This window comes from Lygodium microphyllum, chromosome 6 (assembly GCF_053477565.2).
Source record: "Lygodium microphyllum isolate KBCC chromosome 6, Lygodium_microphyllum_v1.1.10, whole genome shotgun sequence".
In the NCBI taxonomy this organism is placed as follows: domain Eukaryota; kingdom Viridiplantae; phylum Streptophyta; class Polypodiopsida; order Schizaeales; family Lygodiaceae; genus Lygodium; species Lygodium microphyllum.
Window position 1 is genome coordinate 55,655,365 of NC_141140.1, and position 23,774 is coordinate 55,679,138.

The 23,774-nt window shown below is 40.5% G+C and overlaps 1 protein-coding gene across 1 annotated transcript in view; it reads left to right on the top strand.

Annotated features, from left to right (window-relative positions):
- The first annotated feature begins 4,002 nt into the window (after positions 1-4,002).
- Positions 4,003-23,774, top strand: part of LOC148034587 (reactive oxygen species modulator-like protein) — a 31,753-nt gene continuing 11,981 nt past the window's right edge. The window contains exons 1-2 of the mRNA XM_087679536.1: positions 4,003-4,151; positions 4,276-4,356. Coding sequence (XP_087535662.1) covers positions 4,284-4,356 — 73 coding nt within the window. The 5' untranslated portion in view covers positions 4,003-4,151; positions 4,276-4,283. The remainder of the gene's footprint in view (positions 4,152-4,275; positions 4,357-23,774) is intronic.

The window sequence follows — 23,774 nt, forward strand, 5'->3', positions numbered from 1 at the left end:
GTAAAAAATAGGTGCAAAAATTAAATTTACATACTAATAAGGCACCAAAAATCTCAATATTATTTGGATACAAATGACACATTTATACATCCAAAGAAGTGGCAATAATAGACTTTGATGTCTAAGGAACAACTTATTCTTATGAATGTTATGTATTATCTCAACAATTTTTTTCTTTGACAATAGGATGTGATTCTCTTGATGAGGTTGGAGGCAATATCGATTTCAAGAACAAAGGACTTATACTTTCAAGAGGCAAATGGATGGATAATGAAAATCCAACAAATATTCCAAAAGCTTATTGCTCCCAAATTGTCCCTTCCATAACAAGGATAAAAGAAATAATTGCCACACCTTAAAAATACCCCAAAGTAACTCTCTCAACCTCACCTTCTCCTACTGCTTCTCCTATTGAACATAATATTAAAACATTAGAACACCCTCCAATCAAAACAACACAATGTTGACATTCACCAAAGGAAAATGAAATAATTAAAAATGCTGTTAAAGAGATGTTAGAACATGGGGTAATTCAACCGTCAAAAATCTCTTGGGCAATTGAACCTCACTTGGTAAAAAAAGATAATGGGGAATATCAATTCTATGTTGATTATTGACCATTAAATAAAGTAACACGGCACAATGTTTATCCAATGCTATAGATAAATGCTCCAATATACGAACTTGGACAATCAAAATACTTTACATCATTAGATTTAGCATTTGGTTATTTGCAAAATACCAATAAGTAAACATGATTTTAAAAAAAAGGCCATTCATACAACAAAAGGATTATATGAAGTTAAGGTAATGGCTTTCGGTCTTTCGGATACTCCAAGTTTATTTGAACGACTACTTGATAAATTGTTTGCTCATCTTATAGATGAGAAAGTGCTTATTATTTACTTGGATGATATTCTAAATACACATAAAAACTTGGGAGGAACACTTTAAAATAATAGATAAAGTGCTATCAATATTGGACAAATACAACCTAGAACTACAATTTAAAAAATGTAAAAGGGGATAAACTTAAGTAAAATTTTTGGGATTCATAACCTCAAATGAAGGAATCAAAATTGACCCAAAAAATATAGCCATAATAAAATCATATACAAAACCTAAAAATATAAAACAATTACAATAGTTTTTAGGGATGATGAAATTTTCAAATCGATTCCTACTTAAATTAGCAAAAATGGCATACCTACTATGTAAATTCTTAAAAAAGAAACAAAAATTTGTATGGTTTGCATGCGAAAATGCCTTTGAACAACTACATGACTTAATTTTGATCGCAATAGTCTTGAATTATCCTAATTTTCAAAAACCATTTGTGTTAAAAATAGATACTTCCAATGTTGGCATAAGAGCAGTATTATTACAATAAGATAATTATAATAAATGGAGATTGATTTGACTTGTGAGTCATTTTAACAAAAATAAAAATAAATTATTCAAAAAAGAAAAAGAACTATTAGCTATCGTGTAATCACTATAGAAATTACACCCATATATATGTCCATGGATCAAAGCTAAATGTAGAGATAGATTATCAACCATTAATAGCACTAATTAAAAAATCACACCCCCTAGGATGCTTAACTATGTTGGATCCTTGCTATTCAATAATATAATTTTGATATTAAATATTGTAAAGGATCGAAAAATAATGTGGCAAATGCACTATCGACTAAAATAACACGTCTTCATAACACTTCTATTGAGGATCTCATAATTAACACTCAACTAACAGCATGACAACAAGACCCTACTATTATAAGAAAATTATGTTTGATATAAGAAATACCAAAAGTACAAAAAGTTATTATATAAAAAATAAAATATTATGCTACATTGATTATCTAAAAGAACCAATTTTTTCCTCCCCAAATCTTGATAAAATCAATATATTAATTACTTTCATGCACATCCTCTGTTTGGACACTTGGGATTGCGTAGAATTCATAAGGAAATTTTTCTATTGGTGGCCAATCTACATCAAGTTATCTCAAAACTTGTGAAAAATGTCAAACATTTAAATCCCCAATTAGTTGGATCACTACAACCTACACAATACACGACCATATGAACTAGTAGCATGGGATATCATAGGTCCTCTCCTTGAAACATATAAAGGTAATAAATATATTATAGTACTTACAGAATACCTCAAATGTTGGTGTGAGGTTAAAGCATTACTAGATGCAACATCTAATTTAATAGTAAAATTTCTGCTAGAGGATGTAATAATTAGAAACTCATATCCCACAACAATATTATTAGTAGAAAAGGGACAAAATTTTAAGTCAAAAGTTAGCCAAAAGCCCATATAAGGGACTGCCAACCAATAATAAGACTACCCACATGATGGACCAACCATTAGACAAGTGACAGTTTAGTGTGCATTTGCTCTAGAGTCCCACATCTAAATGCTGCCACATCAACATTTCATAATTTTTTGATGCAACAGACTAAATTAAATGCAGCTAGACTGTGCAAATGGCCATCCTTTGGTAGTAGTCGACCAGTTTTGCTGCATTTCAACTATATATACCTGTCTTGGGGGTTGGGCAGATCATTCATTCTTTTGCCTTACAAGTGCTTTGTCAACTTCGTGTTGTCTTCACCTTTGGGAACCCAAAAGGAGAGAAGTGCCTAGCTTGTAACAACCAACTTAAATGTTGGGTCCAAACCAAGAAAGGTCCAATGGTTGATTAATGTATTATATAAATAAAGCTAATAGAGAAAGAAGGTAGATTTGGAGTTGCAATTCTCCCACTCTTCCTTGAGAATTTCACACTTGTTCAATTTGTGTTTCTTTCAAATTTGGTTAATAAATGGTTGTTCTATAGCAAAGGTCCTCAACAGAAGCTATGACTAAATTGGAAATAGAAAGTGAGGCATCTCACCATGAAGATGGTTAATGAAATAGTTTGAGGAATAATCTAGTAGAGGAGGTTACTACAATGAGCTGAGTTGATGAAGCTTATGGTAAGATGCAACCAAGTTGGTGGAGTTGCCCCTCGTCAATGTTGGTCAAACTATGTACCAAGAGCAAGAGAATGCAAACATGACAATTATATTTGTAATAGATGATGATGTTGAATAAGAAATTGGTAGCAAAAACAATGTTGATTAGGCTTTATTGCAGGTGGAAAGGTGAAAGAAGGGGTGGTACATTTATAATTTTCCATCTTGGCCCTTCTTATAAAGAGCTCGATAGATCCATGCTTTAGTGTGGGGAAGGGATTAAACTCCCCTTCTCTCTGTTTTGCTTTAGCTATGGTATGTTAGTTGTTTAACTAATATTTGGATTGCTATTGGTATTTAAGTTTGTTAATCAATGTTTTAGTTATTGAAGGTATTTTAGTTTCTATCAATATTTCAATTGCTAAATTGATATTTGAATGCTCAAGTTGATCTTGATTTGGTGTGCCAGGTGGACACAACTTTGGCAGTGTGTAAACAATGGTAGATGAACACTGGGTTTAGTGAAGATGTGTGTGTCACCTAGTGTGTAAAAGGAGGGCGGTGGACGGCCCAACATTGAAATTTGTGTATCTGCAAATTGGGTCTTGCTTAGTCAGGTAGTGTCATATATGTAACTAGCCATAGTGTGGTACTTCAAAAAAGCACTTACTTGCACTTTATACCTACCAATGAGCTAATGCAAGTATCAACGAAAGTTTAGAAATCCATTCATACCTTTCTCAATGACATGCTAAAGAAGGTGAAATCATTATAGCATTTTAGTTCATTAATACAAGTATTTTTAGCACAATCTAAGTTCATAAATTGCAGGATTACTCATGTTTTAAAGCTTTCCCATTATTTCAACCCTGTCTTTTGCCATGTTTGAAAGCTTTCCCATTATTGTCACCATTACCCAATGCTAATAAAGAGGGGTTTGAAATTTTCCAAAGGTTTCCTAGTACCATTACCCGATGCTAATAAAGAGGGGTTTGAAATCTTCCAAAGGTTTCCTAGTAGCATGATAAAAGATCATAAAAGGCAGGGGCATATTCACACTTTTAATTAAGAGTTTCTATATTCTTTTTCCCTCACCTTGTAAGGGTTGAAGGAAAGGTAAGAGGAGAAGAGAACAGTCAGTGGTATAGAGAGAGACCACCCCTACCGCTGATACATCTGTAAGAAAGCAGTTGTTGCCGTGCATGTTGTTGCGTTTTGCAGAAAAGCTTTGTCGCTCACGGAACGAGTTTTGAAGCTGTATGGCCTCGTCTTTCTAAATTTTGTGAACGTTACATTTCTCAGGACTCCTTATGGCTCGGGATAGCTGCCTCACAAGAGTTGTTGCTGGAGTCGCTATGGGAGGTGCGGTCGGTGGTGCCATTGGTGAGCATTCATTCTCTTTTCTCTTCTTAAGAAAACTGCCATGGGAAGGAAGGCCTTTATGGTGTCCCGAGACTGTGATTTCACCTGTACATTCGTTATGTGCTGTGATTAGGTCTGAACCAGGTTCTGTGGAGGGGAAACAAAGCAAACCCCACATGTGCTTACTTACGTAGTTGCATACACGCATGGTTTTTCGGGGAGTAACGGAACACACACACACACACAAAGAGGGTATCTGCTGCTATACATTGTCAAGGGTGTAAACACACTTCCCGGATACGGAAACAATACAAGCGCTGCTCGAATATTGAAAAATGAATAATATCACAACTAAAAAGCTTATGCTGCAGGAGTCCTAGCGTAATCAGATAACTTCATGGTCCTAGCGCGCATCCAATGCAAAATCCAGCAAGTCGTGCCTCGCTTGTTGAATATGTATGAAATCTTGTCAAGACTAGAAATCTGCCTCAATGCCACATCATCTTTACTCTCAATCTTGACCCACACTGTAGTACTCTAAATAACACACTGCAGACTGTAATACTGCGAGAATGATGGCTGACTAACTGGTCCCAACTGAGAGCTGAGGTGCTGTTTATTGCTATGCTGGTCACACCTTTCATTTCCAGCCTGATGATCATGTAAGACCATCCAGCTCCTACTTTTCGTTATGAAGCAACTGATGATGCAGAACTAGTCAGCACGGCTGACAAGATGTGGTCAATTTGTGATTGCAAGAGGCTGCCAATATTCAGAATTAATGCTGCCTTACCAAGAATCAAGCTACCCCTTCCAATCGCATGAGTTTGACTATTAACGATGGAATGTAAAACAAATTAGTAGACTTGCACTTTTTAGTGCAATAATGCCTTTTATTGCTTCAGCTGTGTATGCAGTAGCAACTTTGCGGGTATGCTTATTCTAGAAGATATGTCAGCTCATGTGTGAGTCTGTGCATGCTAGATTGGGCTGGGCACATGTCAAATATATTGGGCATTTTTATTGTGGGAAGACCTCGCACCCTGAGGAAAAGTGCTGGAGGAAATACCCTCACCTTTGTCCGGGAGCGAAGGGTCTACATCGGAACCTTCATCTACCTCTACTTTGTCACCCGCCATTACCATTGAGTACGTGTTTCTACACATTTATTTGGTGGAGGAGCCTTCTATGATTGTCTCGTCTTCTAAGTAGCCTTGACTCATTGATATTGGTGCATCGAGTCATATAACTCCCTTGAGGTGATTTGTTGCAGGATCTTTGTTCAGTCTCAGAGCGTATTGTCATTGCTGGTGACAATTCTTTGGTGCCTACTATTAGTGGTGCTGACACCTTGCCCCTGTTGTTTAACTGTCCATTGAGTTCTATTTTTGAGGCCCTACATGTTTTGGGGTTGGCCTTCTCTATACTCTCAGCTCAGCTAGCCACTTTACAGCAGCCAAATGTTGGTTTAAATGGACAGGGAAACAGTTTTCAGGCTTTACCACAGGTTTTCCCACCAACCTCTGTACATCCTGGGTACTTTGGAGATGGATCTGTATTTCAGAGTATGGCTGGTTATGCGCCTGGAAACTAGATCTATGTACCAGGAACAGTGTTTGGGGGTACACATGGTTTTATGCCAAACCCCATGTATGGCAATATAGGCATGCAGCTTGGATTTCAGAGTGTTCAGGGCAGTTTTGGCATGCCACAGGGCACTTTTGGTATGGCTGGGTACAAAATCAGCAAGCAAGTATTGTGTCTACAAGCCCTGTAGTCAGTAGTCCGGCAACTCCTATGCCACCTGTTAGTGTTCCTATGTTACATGCATATCCTACGGACCCTTTGATGGATCATGAGAAGCCAAAGCCATACAAGGAAGGTGGTGCAGCCGTACAGTTTGACATCTTTCGAGGATTTGAAGATAGGACTAAGGCTCTCTCTTTCTTACATCTGTTTGATGCCGCATTTGCAGGAGGGAACTTTACAGAGCCTTCTAAGGTTCGGAAAGCTACCACTTTTCTTAAGGACAATGCTAGTCAGTGGTGGAATACACTGTTGATGTAAGGACAGGCTTTTGCCACTTGGACTTACTTTAAGCAAGTATTTGCTTCTGCTTGGTTGACCAATGAATTTGAGATTGATGTTATGTCAGCTTGGCACAATTTGGATGTATCTAAATGCAAGGATCTGGAAGACTATAACAAGAAGTTTTGGGAGGTTTTACTTCCAGTCACTTCTTGTAGGGTTGTGCCATTGACCGAGCAGATAGAGAAATATTGCTGCAGGCTGCCCAAGGAACTTCGGAATTATTGTACAAAGACAAAGGTCACCACTTTGACTCAGTTAATTGAGAATGCTACTACAGGAAATGCATTATTGTTGGGTCAGTTGAGTGGATTTGGGGGCAGCATTAAACAGGACAAATCTGAAAAATTTTCAGCAAAGAAGCCATTTGGTAAACAGGTTTCTTAGATTTCTCAAAGCACAGGTAAATCTTGGCAGTTCAAGAAGAAGCCAGCCAAGTTCTTTGGACAGCAGTCAAAGGACCAGAAGAAACCTTTTGTGCACAAGTCTCTTGAAGAGAGAAAGGCTTTAATGGCTGAGAGAAAGTGCTTTATCTGTGAGCAGACTGGTCATATTGTGTCTAACTGTCCGGACAAGAATAAGAGATTGGCTGATGATGATAAAGAGGACAAGAAAGGAAAGAAGCCCAAACCTTTAGTAGGTTTAGTGCCACATATGCTGGAAGACAAGCCACACTCGGATGCTAATGAGCTTTGCAGAGCTTGGGGTAAAGTTAGGGATCAACATGTACTCATTTTGTTTGATCCTGGAGCTAAGGCAAACTTTATCTCACCAGAGTTGGCTTCTACTTTGGGCATCAGAGCAGATGAGATGGGCTATACAGCAGAGGCAGGGTTGGCGTGTCCTGGCCACTTGGAGTCTGTGACACCCATTCTTGGAAAGCTACGTCTTCATATACAGTCTTATGTTGATGGAGAAGAATTTTATATCATGCCACTTGAAGGCTGTGATGTCTTGTTGGAAATGCCATGGATGTTCAGAAAGTATGGTGTGATGGATGCCTTAACCAAGACACTGACTTTGGAACATACGGGAAAGACTCTGTAATGTGTCCACTAGTATCATCCAGGACATGTCTTAGCAGTCTATCGGAAAGGATGTCTAGAAAGCTCCGCCCGGCACTTCCATGGAATGTTACGGGGTTTGCGATCTAGGGCTTTCCGCGTCTGCCACGTAGCGGAAGTATTCCAGCCGTCCCTATTTAGGATCGACCTGAATTAGGGTTTTCCTGATTGGTCATTTCCTAACAGCAACTAGCGTTGGACCCAAGCAAACTACTTTACGCAGAAACGCTAGGTCCGAAGCGGATTCACGCTGCACTTGGTTCAAGGAGAATGGAAAACGAGAGGGATGCAAAGCTCAACCTCTCTGTCATAAGGCATAGTTCCATTCCGTTTCCCTAAAACAGCGTAAATCGGGTCCACTCTTAACTCTAGGTCAACGCTTTAGTTGTTTGTGTTCATTGACGATCTTCTTGCTGTCCATTGTGAATTTGAGAAAAGTTCTCAGCCAACCGGGACCACCCATCCGTAGGACGGACCGATGGCCTATCCTTCGCATTTTTCTCGGGTTGTTTTAGTTATTTAATTACCTAACACATTAGTTGGACATGTAACAACCAGCTTTTTTAATTAACCCGTTAGGCACTGGTTCCTTCACGTAATCTTATCACTTGACATAGAAAAACAATATCAGACAAGTTTCTTATTAACAGGTTATGATATTTATCTTTGAAATACAAAGAGTCCAGCCTGTAGGCTTATCCACAATCCGCCCGAAGGCTATCCAGCAATCCACAGGGATCACTAATCCAAGTTCCGCCCGTGGACTAGTATGCGGACCTCGAGATCCAATCTTGAGTCACGTTAGTCTCTTGTGCAGGACCCGAAAGGTGAGGGATTTACGGCCAGAGCCCCCCCTGGCGCCCAAGCGTCCTCCTGTCCAAGTAGCTCTCAACGGAGAGATCTCTTGTGGCGGGTTCGGTCCACTTTTTTGGCGCGGTCAACAACCCCCTTGGTTAGGGTCAGGCAGGCAGTTGGGGGTAACTGAAGCTGTCTCTCCCTTTAGGCCTTCAACCTGAAGTATAGATATCCATTTATCTTTTAATTCATTGATCAAACAAAGCCAAACAGTGCTCTAAAATCTGTAGCAAGCACAAACATTTTCATTGATCGTTTTTTTGTTGGCAAACTGCTAAGGAATGAATCCTTCCTTTCGAATGCATCCAGCACTCGATCCGGGATGACTTGCAACTTGGCAAGATCCCCTATACTTTGGGTTAGGGCGTACCCTATTAACCCAACTTGGTCAAACCTTTAGTTCATTGGGTACTTCAATTTATCGGCTAGTCTTTAGTTTCCAATTAATCTTCCTCACTCAAAAAGGATACTAAAGTGTTCATCCTCTTGCAAGATAACTTGCGTAAGGATCCGCCATTCTCGTTGCGGGAATTTGGCCTTTTTCTTGTGATCCAATCACAAGACCATATGACTCCTCACTTGTTGCGTAAGTGTCGCATCGAACTATGAGACTATGGAGTCACGAAACAATCTGTTTCAGGTTCTTTAAGCTGACGTCGTTAGACATAGGGTTTCCAAGCTTCATCTTTGTAATATTCTTAGGGACAAACCCTAGTTCCTTTTACGATTACAATTCACTGTCCCTACATTCAGTGAATATGGGCAAGTATTTAAGGTATAGGTGTTTCTTGGAATTTAACTCATTCCCAACGAGTATTTCGCAGCTTAGGTGTTTTAAGTTTATGTCAATTTGGTTAACTCTAGAAGATAATTTTGAGATTACTTCCACATGATTCGTTGTCTATGCGTAAATTGATTTTTCAATCCTAAACTTTATCGATTTGAGGCTAGGTTATTCCAAATAATCTTCCTACACTTTGCGAACAAAATTCATGCTAAACAAGCAACCTTTTACTTGATAATTTATGCTGTTGACAAGCGATATTTTCCTAGAGTTTATGCATCGTAAGAATCATTTCATGCTTGCACTTTCCATGATGATTCATTGCAAAGAGGATATGGATTAATAGTACGAGATGCAGTTTATACTTCTAGGCTTAATCAAAGTATACTATTTCAATGGATGATAATCTAGCTTATAATTCATTTCAATGCATAAAGCTATTTGCTGGAAATGCGTTTAAGCTTTCTTTATTTTGCATGTTCCATTTAATGTATTAATGACTAAGTTCCTTCGTCGTGAGCATTTAGGACAAAAATATATCCTATTTCTAACAATTAACCTTGCAAGATTGAATTATAAGAATATCAAATAATAATTAGGAAGGAAAACCTGGGCTTGAGGCGAGATATCCACATGGATGCCCGGAGATAACCCTCCCGCAGCTACGCCTTGGACTTTCTTAGGAGGCATCGCAATTGTAGTTTTTCGGACGTGGAAGCAGCTTTACAACTCCTCCTTGGAATTTCACCGTCGCTCCCTTGCACCGCCCGTCGAAAGTAGTTTTTGGAAGGCTCCCTCTTTGAAGTCGGGGATTCGAAAGGGTGTTTCAAAGTCTTTTACGACTAAGCCCCATTGAAGTCATGGGGAAGGCTTAATGGCCTTTTAATGACTCGTTCAAACGAGGAATGAAAAGGGATGGAAAAGACACAAGGTGCGGGAGAGAACTCCAAGGGAATATAGTAACCGTAAAGGTTATAAGTAAGGTCGAAGAACCCTTAGGTCAAACTTGGAGAAAAAGGGGCTTATGGGGGTTTACACATGGGGGGGGGGTGAAAGGTTTTGAAGCCAAGGAAAAGGCTTAAGGGGTAATCACGGGAGAAGTGGTTTTAAGAGGCCATGGGAAGGGGTGATTCCAAAGCCAAGGGGAAGGCCTAAAGGAATTTAAATACACGGGGGGAAAAAGAGGGTTTCAAAGCCCATAAGAAAGGGCTTAAAGGTTTATAAAACACGGACATGGGGGGGAGAATGATTCCGAAGCCAAAAGTAAGGGCTAAATGAAAATTAAAAAACACTAGGGGGGGTTTCCAAAATGCCATGGAAAAGGGGCTTAAGATTTTAAGCACGGGGGGTGGGGGGGTGAGGGTTTTTAAATCCAGGGAAAAGGGTTTTAGCACGGGGGGTGAAAGGGGGCTTAAGGGATTTTAAACCCGGGGGAGGGGGGGGGGGGGGAATTGGTGAGGCATAAGAAGGGGGGTGAAGGGGGGCTTATTATGCCCTTTGGAAGCTTCCTCCCTAGGAAGCTTCTAAAGCTTCCCCACGTGGGGGGAAAAGCTTAACGGCGATTGGCGGCGTGATGGACAGGCGGCGAGGCCTGCGACTGCAGGTGGCGGTGCTGGGAGGACAGGTAGGCGGATGGCAGAATCAGGCGGCAGCGGCGGAGTGCTCCCACACGTCTTCTCTCTCCCGTCGATTGCATCAGCGTAGGGGAAGCAGTCCCTTCATCTTCAGTCCCTCCTCCTCCTCCTTTTTCCGGCAGCAACCCCCCTTCTGGTTAAATAGGGGGGGGAGGGGAGATGATTCCTCCCCTTCGTGTCAGCGCGCATGGTTGTGTCCCTCTGCGAGCTCCACCGAGGAGCTTCTGCGACCTTACTATTCCTCCCCCTCCAGCACGACTGTCGGCTGGGGGGGGAATAAGGAAAAAAATTTGCATTATCGTCAAGAAATTAATAAAATTGCCTGATCATTATCCCCCTTTCCTATAAGGGGTAGTTCACGCGAGGAAAGAGATTTAGAACTTTACAGACTCATGTGCTTGATGTGAAGCTTAAAGGAGAGTCTGTACCTGTTGTATCGGCTTCTGCCATTACATCTGTAATAAAGAATCATCTTTCTGCGTACTTGATTTTTGCATGTGATGTCAAGGATAATGATGAGTCAAATTTCTCTATGTTAAATAGAGACAGGTCTGCTTTCTTGTCTCAGTTCAGTGATTGTTTTTCTGACTCATTACCATCACAATTGCCACCAGAGAGGTTTGAGGATCATGCGATAGATTTGGTGCCAGGCAATAGCCCACCAAATAGACCTCCGTGTAGGGTTAGTGCAGCCCAACAGAAAGAGATATTGAGCCAGGTGAATGAGCTGTTAGAAAAAGGGCTGATTCAGCCAAGTTCATCTCCCTTTTGCTCACCAGTGCTCCTAGTGCAGAAGAAGGATGGCTCTTGGCGTATGTGCATAGATTATCGAGCGTTGAACAAGAGTACCATCAAGAACAGGTTCCCCATTCCAAGAATTGACGACATCCTTGACCGTTTGGAAGGAGCATCAATTTTCAGCAAGATAGATTTGAAGAGTGGATACCATCAGATTAGGATTAAGCGAGAGGATGTGCATAAGACTGCATTTAGGACCACGTTTGGTCTCTATGAGTTCGTGGTAATGCCATTTGGACTTACTAATGCTCCTGCTACGTTTAATCGAATAATGGACAGGATTTTTCATCCATACAGGCAGTTTGTTGGTACATTCTTTGATGACATGATTGTCTTTTCAAAGAATGAACAGGAGCATAGAGAACACTTGAAAGCAGTCTTTGATGAGCTTTGGAGTAATAGGTTGCTTATCAATGGTAAGAAGAGTGAGTTCTTCTTGGAAGAAATCTAGTTCCTGGGGCACATAGTGTCAAAGGATGGTGTCTGAATGGATCCTGCTAAGGTTGAAGCAATTAGAACATGGCCAGATTTGAAGACTGTCCATGATGTGAGAAGCTTCTTGGGTTTGTGTTCTTACTACAGGAGGTTCATTTGCAATTTTGCAAAGATTGCTTCACCTTTATATGCTTTACAGAAGAAAGGAATCTCTTTCCAGTGGACACAGAAAGAGATTTCAGCTTTTAATCTTCTTAAAGAAAAGATGACTTCTAGTCTAGTGATCATTTTACCAGATCTTAGGAAGTCATTTGTTGTCCAGTGTGATGCCTGTGGCAATAGCATTGGTGCAGTGTTAATGCAAGATGGCCGGGTAGTGGCTTATGAAAGCAGAATCTTGCGAAGGCCAGAGAAGACTATGCAGGTCTATGAGAAAGAATCGTTGGCTGTGATTCATGCGCTTTCTTGTTGGAAACACTACCTACTTGGGGCAGATTTTGTTGTCCAGACAAATCATCAGACATTGCGTTATTTCTTAACTCAGACTAAGCTGTTAGAAAAGCATATGCGTTGGGCAAACTTTTTGTCAATGTTCCATTTTCAGATTGTGCATGTGGAAGGCAAAAAGAATTTTGTGGCTGATGCTTTGTCAAGGAAGCCACAAATTTCAGCTGTGTCAATTCCTTATCATCATGAGCTTGATGATATGAAGGAACAATATGCTGATGACGAAGATTTTGCAAGGATCTTTGATCAGCTTGTTAATGGACAACATCATGAGCATTATCTTCTCAATGATAATTTCATGTTGATGCATGGTAGACTATGTGTGACTATGCCATTGAGACGGAAAGTTATGATAGAGAGTCATTCTCCACCGTATGCAGGGCATCGTGGTATTGATGCAACGGTCAAAGTAGTAGAGACATTCTTTTATTGGCCTACTTTGAGAAGAGATGTAGATGCTTTTGTGCGGCAGTGTTTGATTTGCCGGAAGGTCAAGTTTGACAGGCAAAAAGCACCAGGGCTTTTACAGCCATTGCCTATTCCAGATAAACCATGGGAAAGCATAGCTATGGATTTTATCTTTGATCTTCCAAGGACATAGACAGGAAATGATGAGATATGGACAATTATTTGCAGGTTTAGCAAACAGGCTCATCTCATTTCTGTCAGGAAGAAGATAAAACCAGATTAGATGGCATGTTTGTTTATGTGCAATCTTCAAGTATGATGGTATGCCACAGTCTATTGTTAGTGACCGTGATCCATGGATGACAAGTCTATTCTGGAGAGGCATACTTGAGAACATGGGCACAACGCTTAAGTTCTCATCGTCATTTCATCCACAGATTGATAGACAGTCAGAAGAGGCAAATTCTACTATCTTGGATCTGCTTAAGTGCCATGTGTCAGAACACAAGTCAAAGTGGGAGCAGTATTTGCATTTGGTCGAGTATGCATACAATAATACTGTGCATTCGTCAACAAGCAAAGCCCCTTTTGAAATTGTTGAAGGTGGTAAAAAGGTTCCTCCCATTTTGCATACAAAGGATAAGATCTTTCAGGCAGATCAGTATGTGTAGAATATGGGTGAAACGTATCAGAAAGTTAAGCATGCCCTTGAAAGGACTCAGGCAAAGCAAAAGAAAGTTGTTGATCATGGAACTGGCCTGTTCACTGGGAAGGGCAGTAGTGTACAACCAAAATATATAAATGCTTTCACCCAATTCACAGTCGCCCACTTTACCTGAACTTAAAGACACAGAATCAAGAAGAAAAACAGGAAGCTAGAATGCTCCTGTTGCCACACAGACACCCTGTTGGCCCCTAAGTTAGGCGTCCCTTGCGGTATTTCTTTATTTTTAAAAAGGAGAAAGTACAATGGGCTGTCTTTCACCTATTCTGGGTGAAATTTGACAGCATAACAGTACAATGACTGACCCAAAACAAGCAGACCAGGAGGGGAAACTCTGCCCAAGTCTGAAGCTTTTGGTTGGAGTGCTGAATTGACCATTTCAGCCTGCTGTAATTACTGGTTCAGACCTGTTCTGAAACCTGTTTTCAGTTCATATGTTCCCTGCACTATTAAGCCCATTGTAATTACTGGTTCAGACTTGTTCTGAAACCTGTTTTCAGTTCATACTGCTCCCAGCACTGTTCTGCATCATCTGTGCCAAGTGCCCCTTGATTCTGACATCAATTGGGCTCTGAAATACCCTCTGAACAGTCCAGAATCAGTTTTGGTTTAGTGTTGTTTCAGGCACTTGCTTGGTGAGGTAACCACCCTCACGTGTCCTTGCTGGGACAGCATACAACTACTCCTGTTCCTGGAGAAAGGAGGCTCTTGCCTCATGCAAAAACAGTATAACCATACTGTCAGGGAGAGAAAGAGAGAGAGTAGGAAGCAAGCTCAAGCCTCTGTGCATCATAGAGAAGGTAGACCAGCTCTCAAGAGCTCTCCATCTGCAGCAATCCATCTCCCTTTCACCAAAATGAGCCCCCCATGCATTGAAACTCGTTTTTGTGCTGCCCTCTCTCTCTCTTTTGGGAATTTATGCCCAAATTGTGACACATGGCATACATGTAACAATTTTCCTATTTAAACCTTTCGGTCTAAAATTCTCCATCCTCGGTTCAAAATTTGACCTCGACACAGACCAGAGGATTAATCCTCGTACAAAAACGAAGATAATAATGCGAATAGATTCTGGGGTCCAAAAATAGTAACTCCCTAAATTTTAGGAGTTGCTTCCATTGCATCCCCACTAGTCTTCTGACCATCTTTGCAGACTATGGCTACATCCAAATCTGTAATGTAGCTAAACTGAAAGTGAATTTCCACTGATGACTCCACATGGACTAATCTCTTGAAGATTTGTCCATCTTCACTTTGAACTAGTCTCTTCCAGGCTAGTTCTTCAACACACTTGTCCATATACACTTTCACAAGTCTCTTCCAGGCTTGTCAATCTACAGTGCCATTAGTCTCTTCCAGACTTGTAATGGACCTTAACTGTCTAGTCTTGACTCACTAGACATTCGTGTCTGTTACACATACTGGCCATGCAACTCAGGCATTTAGATTTCAAGAGGGATCCTTCCAAAAAGAAAAACCAAATAAAATATATAATAAAGAAATCAACAAAAAGGTAATAGTTGTCACAGTCTTGTGACAGATCATCACCGTCGTGAATTGTTATTTTCACTTGGTGATTGGGTACTGTTGCGGTTTGAAAAGGCACGTTAAAGAAGCGGAAAGGCAAGGAAAGTCTTTTCACTAAACTTAGTATGCGATACTATGGCCTTTTCAAGTAACAGAGAACATTAGTAATGTCAGCTATAGGCTGAAATTGCCTGACAATTGGAAGATTCATAATGCTTTCCATGTAAGTCTTCTTAGACCCTATGTGGGTGATGTGCCAGAAGATATGCCAGCTGAGGAAGAGCTCGAAGTTGAGGAACTTGATGAAATTCTTGTTGCAGAACAGGTACTAGCACACAAGGAAAGGAAAGTGAAAGCCAAGGTTGCTAGAAGGTATTTGGTTAAGTTCAAGAACTATCAAGCTATAGATGCTATGTGGATGGACGAAGGTGAACTTGCAGAGTCACCTAATGTGTTGGAACATTACCTTGAAGCATTTCGCTTGTAACCTACCTTGACCCCTTGTATCTCTAAGCTGAAATAGATTGTCAAAGTGGCAATTTCTTAAGAAAGAAATTATGTACAGAAACAGATTTTGTACAGGTTAACACTTATTGGTCCATATAGTTTTCTCAGTGCTAAAGAAGTAAGTATTGCTTGCAAGAATACAATTTTTACTTTTATTGAATTGAATATATGTTGTAACAATGGTTACTCGATGTATCTTGTGAATTGGCTCAGTGGGGATATCATTTTGATGTACCGGCCATTAGATCTCTAGTCAGGGTGATGTGGAGTCATCAAATGAGAATTTGCCACTATGGGGATATCATTGTGGGGTACTGGCCACTATATCTGGAAACAGTGATGTGGAGTCACGTGATGATAGTCTGCCATGTTTCACAGTTAGAACATACATGTGTTAACAGTGTGTTCAGTTCACAATGTTGACTGATAGCATGTATGTGTTGTACATGTGCTGCCAAGTGTAAGTTCATTGGGTTAGCTGGAAGCATGTATGACATTCATGCAAACAAGGACGTTTGCGATTTCGAGAGGGAGGTATGTCACAAGACTGTGACAACTATTACCTTTTTGCTGATTTCTTTATTACTACTTTATTTGGTTTTTCTTTTTGGAAGGATCCCTCTTGAAATCTAAACGCTTCAGTTGCATGGCCAGTATGTGAAACGGACAGGAATGTCTAGTGAGTCAAGACTGGACAGTTAAGGTCCAGTACAAGTTTGGAAGAGACTGATGGCACTGTAGATTGACAAGCTTGGAAGAGACTTGTGAAAGTGTATATGGACAAGTGTGTTGAAGAACTAGCCTGGAAGAGACTAGTTCAAAGTGAAGATGGACAAATCTCCAAGAGATTAGTCCATGTGGGGTCATTAGTGGAAATGCACTTTCAGTTGAGCTACATTACAAATTTGGATATAGCCATAGTCTGCAAAGATGGTCAGAAGACTAGTGGGGATGCAATGGAAGCAACTCCTAAAATTTAGGGAGTTACTATTTTTGGACCTCAGAATCTGTTTGCGTCATTATCTTTGTTTTTGCACGAGGATTAATCCTCTGGTTTGTGCCGAGGTCAAATTTTGAACAGAGGATGGAGAATTTTAGAACGGAAGGCTAGAACGGGAAACACCTTCCAATGCTGCCATTTGGCACAAATTTGTGCATTTACCTCTTTAAAGAGGGTTGGGGTGCAGTTTTTTGATGATTGGGGGCTCATTTGTGAAAGGAAAAGATGGATAGCTGTAGATGGAGAGCTATTGAGAGCTGGCCTACCTTGTCTATGATGCACAGAGGGTTGAGCTTGCTCCCTACTTTCTCTTTCTCTCTCCCTGACAGTTATGGATATGCCTTAGTTGAGGGCTTTTCTGCTGATTCATGTACAGTTGTGTGGGAATATGCTGTTTTTGCATGAGGCAAGAGCCTCCTTTCTCGAGGAACAGGAGCAGTTGTTTGCTGCCCACAAGCAGGAACAGGTGAGGGTGGTAACCTCACCAAGTAAGTGTCTGAAACAGCACTAAATCAGTACTGATTTTGGACTGTTTAGAGGTTATTTTAGAGCCCAATTGATGTCAGAATCAAAGGGCACTTGGCATAGATGATGCAGAACAGTGCAGGGAACAATATGAGCTGAAAACCGGTGTCAAAACAGGTTTGAACCAGTAATTACAGCAGGCTGAAATGGTCAATTCTGCACTCCAACCAAAAGCTTCAGACTTGGGAAGAGTTTCCCCTCCTGGTCAGCTTGTTTTGGGTTAGTAATTGTATTGTTATGCTGCCAAATTTCACCCAGAATATGTGAAAGACAGCCCATTGTACTTTCTCTCTTTTTAAAAATAAAGAAACGACTTAGGGGCGAACAGGGTGTCTATGTCACAACAGGAGCATTCTAGCTTCTTGTATGTCTTCTTGATTCTGTGTCTTTAAGTTCAGGTAAAGTGGGCGACTGTGAATTGGGTGAAAGCATTTATATATTTTGGTTGTACACTACCACCCTTTCCAGTGAACATGCCGGTTACAGCGGCTCCTCCCAAGGGGCATTTTGGAACGTTTTCCGCTTCTAAGCTTCGGTAGGAGGAGGAGGGACAGCAATAGCAGTAGCAACAACTTGTCCTTCAACATTATGTTGAGGTGTTTGAGGTGCAAGACGTCCTAGTCTTTGCAAATCAATAGTGACATAGTTGCACAAATCCTTCGCCACAAGAAGGTTGTGCACCATGAAACTCCACAATGGGTAGTTGGTGCTATTAAGCTTGTCCTTTTGAGTGAGGACACCAAGGATGTTACTCTGATCATTATTCCCCTAACGTGCCGTGCTGCCAATGATGTACAAAGATCAATAGCCAAACATGTCAATGTTGAAGTATAAAATGTACTCTGCTGAGTACCAAAAATTCCCACACAGGATTAGAATGCAAGTATCAAATTGTCACAAATTTTACCTAATGGGCACAATGTTGCACAAATTAGCACTCAGCTTGTAGAGTACAACAATGTACAAATGTACGACGCTTGCCCCGAAATGCATGCCCAAAAGAAAACCATTTACAATAATTTAATGTGGTGCGGAGTCTCATAATTATTTTTTAAAAGTTTTCTAAATTTGCTGCCAAATTTGATTGTCACAATAAATTAATGCTGTTGTACCACTTGTTATCTCCCTTGAAATGCATATTGGGTAGAAGCTTCGAATTTCTTTGCAAAATTTCAAAGAAATTGAAGAAATTTATACCTTATAGCTTGAAGCTTTGTAGAAATGTCACCTTGGGATGCATGCCAATAGTAACCAGCAATTGGAATTTATACCTTATAGCTTGAAGCTAGAGATGAAAAATTGAAACAACCCCAAATTTCTCATATCAATGTCGAAGAAATTGTGCAATCTTGGCAATCTTGGTGGTGATTCATACACAAGAACTCAAGTTGGGCAAAAGCCTCAAATTTCCTTGAAGAAATTTCAAGATATTCTAGAAATTGGGAAAGCAATAAAAAATCCCCAAATTTCTTGGTAGGAAGTGTGAGAAAATGAAAATTTCTTTGAAATTGGGTATGAGACAAGTAAGATGGATGAGAAATTGCCACAAATTTTCAAAAGCCCTCTAATTCAAAAATTAGGGGTTTTGCGTTTTTTCTTAGAATTGCAGAAAATGACACATAGGGTTGAGAAAATGGTGAGCAAGGCTGAGAAAATGGTGGGTAGGGCTAAGCATATCACGAGTAGGGCTAAGAGAGGCCAAGTGTGCAGGATTGCATGCAAGCCTACATATGGGACTGGGTGCAGGCTGAAATCAGGAGCAACCCCTCCTCCAAAACAACTTCTCTTTCAAAACATTAGTTTCTCCCTCCAAAACAACAGCTCCTCTTTCTTTGTTGGTTGAGTGAACTTCGCATGGGTGGCATTGACTGAGCGTTGGAGAGAGAGAATCTTTTTGTTTAGCTCTGATACCAAATGTTGGAAAGAGAGAGAGAGAGAGATTTTTCGTAATTAATACAATTATCTTTTACGAGAGAGAGAGAGAGAGAGAGAGAGAGAGAGAGAGAGAGAGAGAGAGAGAGAGAAGACAATGAGCTAGAGTTAGCAGCAATTCCACACTCAAAAGATACAAGTGCTTGAATGATAGAATGAAAGCACAACAGGTCTTAATTAAGTTAGACCTATCCCTAACTCAACTAGAGTTAATTTAACTCTAGAATAACTTTAGAACTAGTGACACAACTTCTTTATGTAGTTGCGTTTACACTACAAACCAACTAACTAAAATGTTGGGCATTGCCCATAGAATTGCCCAATAGGTAGGTAGGTGTAGTCCAAATTCCTATGAGTAGGTAACCAACTAGCTTCATGGTTGTATAGAATGATCTACATATTAGATGTGGAAGATCTTGATGGTCAAGTCGTACGTTTTATCTTTTTATTTCTCTAAAAGTTAATAGTTGGATTGAGAGAGATCAACACTATAAAACTACTTACAACAAAGGTGGTAACCAAAAATTTGCTTGTTGATTGAAAAAGACTTTTTCGCCACTCAAACTCATGTGTTGTGTACTATCAAAAGTGCACTCATAGGTCAAATATATGACCTTGGGCACATATTCCACACCATATTACCATTGCTACTTTATCCTTAACCTTTGCTAAACCAAAAGTATGTAGGCCATCTCATGTGCTATGCGTTGATGTCCTTCGATCCATGATTCGGGCTCCCTAGGCATTTAAATTGTGATTAAATGCCGTTGTTTGCCCCTAGTGTACTAGCACTAAGTGACACTAGTGTCCTAGCACTAAGTGACACTAGGGTTAGGGTTTATTTTAGGGTTTCCTATGATGGTTAAGCCATTATAGTTTCATATTTTATCATTTAAAGACACTTTATGCCTCATTTTGCACAAGTGTGATATTATTCAATGTGATCGCCTAGAGTGTTGTACTCTCTCTCTCATATTAATTCATTACTTCTCAATCGTGATCGAGTATTGTTGTGCATTGATTATATTTTTCATTCTCATTCATTTTCCATTAAATTAATTGCACAAATACTTCACGTCTGGGCCATTAGTGGTATCAAAGTAAAGTTTCTTCATTGCTCTCACCATCGCTCACGATCATTTTGTGACCAGCCATTGCCGATTGCACTCTCTATTACCTTCTTCTTTGTCCATCTGTGTCCATCATTGTTTGAGCCTTTGGCTTGGAGCCAGCATTGCCCAAATTCTGCTAGGTCCCTTTGCATCCCACAGCGAACATGCAACCTGTTAGACTAGTCATCACACTGCCCTGCTGCGACCTCCCTACGCTGGTCGCCAGCTTGTTGCCTCGTGCCCGAAGTGCCGCAGCTCCTTGTCATGCCGAATTTGGGGCTTTTCTGATAATTTGGGGAAAAAGCCCAATTTCATCCCAATTGCTTTGGAAAATTTGAGGCTTTTCTATAATTCATCAATATTGAGGCCCAATTCACCTTGAGGCACTGCATTCAACATAATTGGGCAAAAAATTTTACCCAAATTCTTCAATTTCTTGTCATTTTTCGGGTAAGATTTGGGGCTTTTGCCTCAATTCATTTTCTTGGCCCTCAAGATGCTCCAAAATTATATTATTTGGCTGCTGGCCCTGTTCTTTCCCAACATTGAAGACAAATTTTATTATTAGGGTGTATTACTGGGCAGATTTTCAGTATATTCAGCTGCTGTCCACATTATTGGAGCATTTCTAGCCATTAATATTTGATTTCAGCATATTGCTGATCACCGCTTTGATTGGGTAATATTTATTTCTGAAAATAATTATTTTTGGCATATTTTTCTCTCTCCTCAGCAGAAAAACAGCAAGAGAAATTATTATTCTCCGTATTATTCGACTTCATTGAGGTAGACAACAATTCTTCTATCAGTGACTTATTATTAATCGGGCATTTGTTTTCTCTTTGCTCACTTAGAAAATATTATTTTATTGCTGATCATCACTCATGGCAAGCAATAATAATGATTTGTTGGGCATGCTTGTTGGCGATGACAAGCTCGACGGCACCAAATACCCAATGTGGGCTTACACGATGCAACATGTTTTTGTCGCAAAGAAATTTATGGCATATAGCCAATGGCACTGAGCAAAGGCTGGCTTCTCCAACATGGGCACCACCTCCTGCTTCCACATCGTGAGGTGGCTCTCATGATACTGGATCATCTTCTTCTTGGACAACACCTCCCACTCAAGAGTAGATTCCATGGGATGCTCGTGATGCCCAAGCGCTTGCCCTAATCACTTTATCCATGAAGAGAGCCATTATTCCACACATCTGATCATGCTAGACATCCAAGGAAGCATAGACGTGTGCATTGCTTACTTGCGTAAGCAACTAGAAGATGTTCGCATGGAAGGAGGAGGCAATATGGATGTCTATCTCTCTGGCATCAAAGATCTTATCGAGCAATTATTAAATATAGATGAAGAAGTTCTTGATAACTAGCTTGTTTGCATTACTCTTAATGGTCTACCGGAGTCATATCAAGGTTTTGCTACCACCTTGCGGTTGGCAACTATGGGTAGCTAAGTTACCTATGGCATCGACCAACTTGTGTCTCTTTTGGTACAGGAGGAGCAAAGCCGTCTCAACCGCAATGCTACCATGGCAACTGGACAGGCTTTTCCACCCATCATCATGGAAAAACCAAACCCAAGCTAAAAACAAGGTTGCTGGTCCAAAAACAACGAAATTTTATGCTAGTCATTCTTCTTCCCCCACTCCTACATCAAAGACACCTTTCCATGCAGGTCCATCCTCTTCCAATCCTTTCAAGGTTCCATTCATGATGCTTGTTTTTCTATTATTGATATGGCTTCTACTTGTTATTTCAATAGTGGTGTATCTAGGCACATTACCTCTTGTCGAACATTATTTTCATCTCTCTTTGATGTACCTAAGGGGGGTATAGTTATGTGCGCTAACAATGTCTCTTATGCAGTTAAAGGCATTGGATATGTGCAAGTTGTCTCCGTCTTGGACACTCGTTATCATTTTTGATGGCCGTCAATGTGCGGCATTATGCATATGATGATGAGATTTCTTCTTCCATTGTCTTGATAGGCACCCTCACTAAAGGTCTCTATCGTCTTGATACTTATGATCAACAACTTGTTGAAAATCCTATTGATAGTGCCTTATTAACAAAGGAATCTTTTCATGATACACATTTATGGCATCAAAGACTCGGTCACATAAACTATCAAGCATTGATGAAGCTCCAATCAAAGGATATGGTCAAAGATCTTTCAAAAATTCACTTGCTATCAAATCACATTTGTAAAGGTTGTTTACTTGGTAAGATGCATGGATTCTCCCTTTCTAAGGATCTCATATTCATTCGCCATCTATTTTGCATCTCCTTTACAATGATATTTGTCACAGGGACGTGAAATTTTGAGATGCTTTAATCTTTCTAGTAACATTTGATTAAGTTAGTAATCAAATGTGCAAGGTTGTTTAGCACATGTGATGCACATGGCAAATGTGCAAGGTTGTTTAGCACATGGCAGTTATTTCATGGGAACGGGCCAAGGACCCCGAGGATGTAGTGGGTGTTAAAGGCAAAAGTTGTGTTAAGTTATGCCAACTAGGTTTTGGTGGTCAGTTGGTGCCAGGTTGGGCCCTAGGACAATTGTTTGGCCATTAAGTGTCCGTGGTGACACTAGGGACTAGCATTAATTAATTAATTAATGCTGGTCCAAGGGTCAACAGAGGTTGGGAACCACTCCAAGTTGCAAATGGCCTAGCCAATTTCATTACAGATGGGCATGTTTCATTTTGGGCAGAGTCAAAAGGGCTGAAATTAATTTTCAGAATTAATTAATTCTAAAAAATTAATTTAATGGCTGAAAATGCATTAGGAAGGCTGCCATTGGGCAAAATTTTCCCATGCAACTAGGGAGAAGGCTGTTGGAGGGTGGTGGAAGTGGAATTGCAGCCACTGGAGCTTGGTAGAGAGAGAGGAGGTGATCAGATTTGACTCTGGGAGGCGATGAGAATGATCGCGCGTCGCGACAGGATAGGGGGCAGTAGGATTTCTCTTCCGCCTCAAGAGAGGCGGCGGTAGGAGAGGAGGGCTCACCAGCTGAGCTAGCTGAGCTGGTGTTTTACCCCCTTTTGAAGCTGTTGCTGCCATCAGATTTGTCATCAGAGCTATGAATCAAAAGATACATTTCAGCTCATTTTCTCTCTCTCTACAGCATTCTCTCATCTCCTCCAGTCTATGCCCAAGCATTCTCAGCAATTCTCAGTCATTGGTAGTAGAGTACAGCCAAATTTGGTGGACAGTAGAGAGTTTACTGCTGTAAACCCTAAATTACAGCAGCAATTAGGGTTTAGCAGCCACCTTGGGACCCGTGCCATTAGTCAAAGGCATTGTACACTGAAATCAGCACCGGAAATTCGTGGAATTGTGAGGATTTCAGATGCCAGCCCATCTATTGTGAATTTGGGGCAGCATTTGACCAGTTGGGGTTCCATCAGAGCAAGTCTTGGGTGAAAATCAAGGGGCAATTTGCCCGAATGCTTTGCTGACTATTGGGACAGCAAGGGGCTTTTGAATCAGCCAAGGAGATCGTGAAATCTCAGCTTGTAATT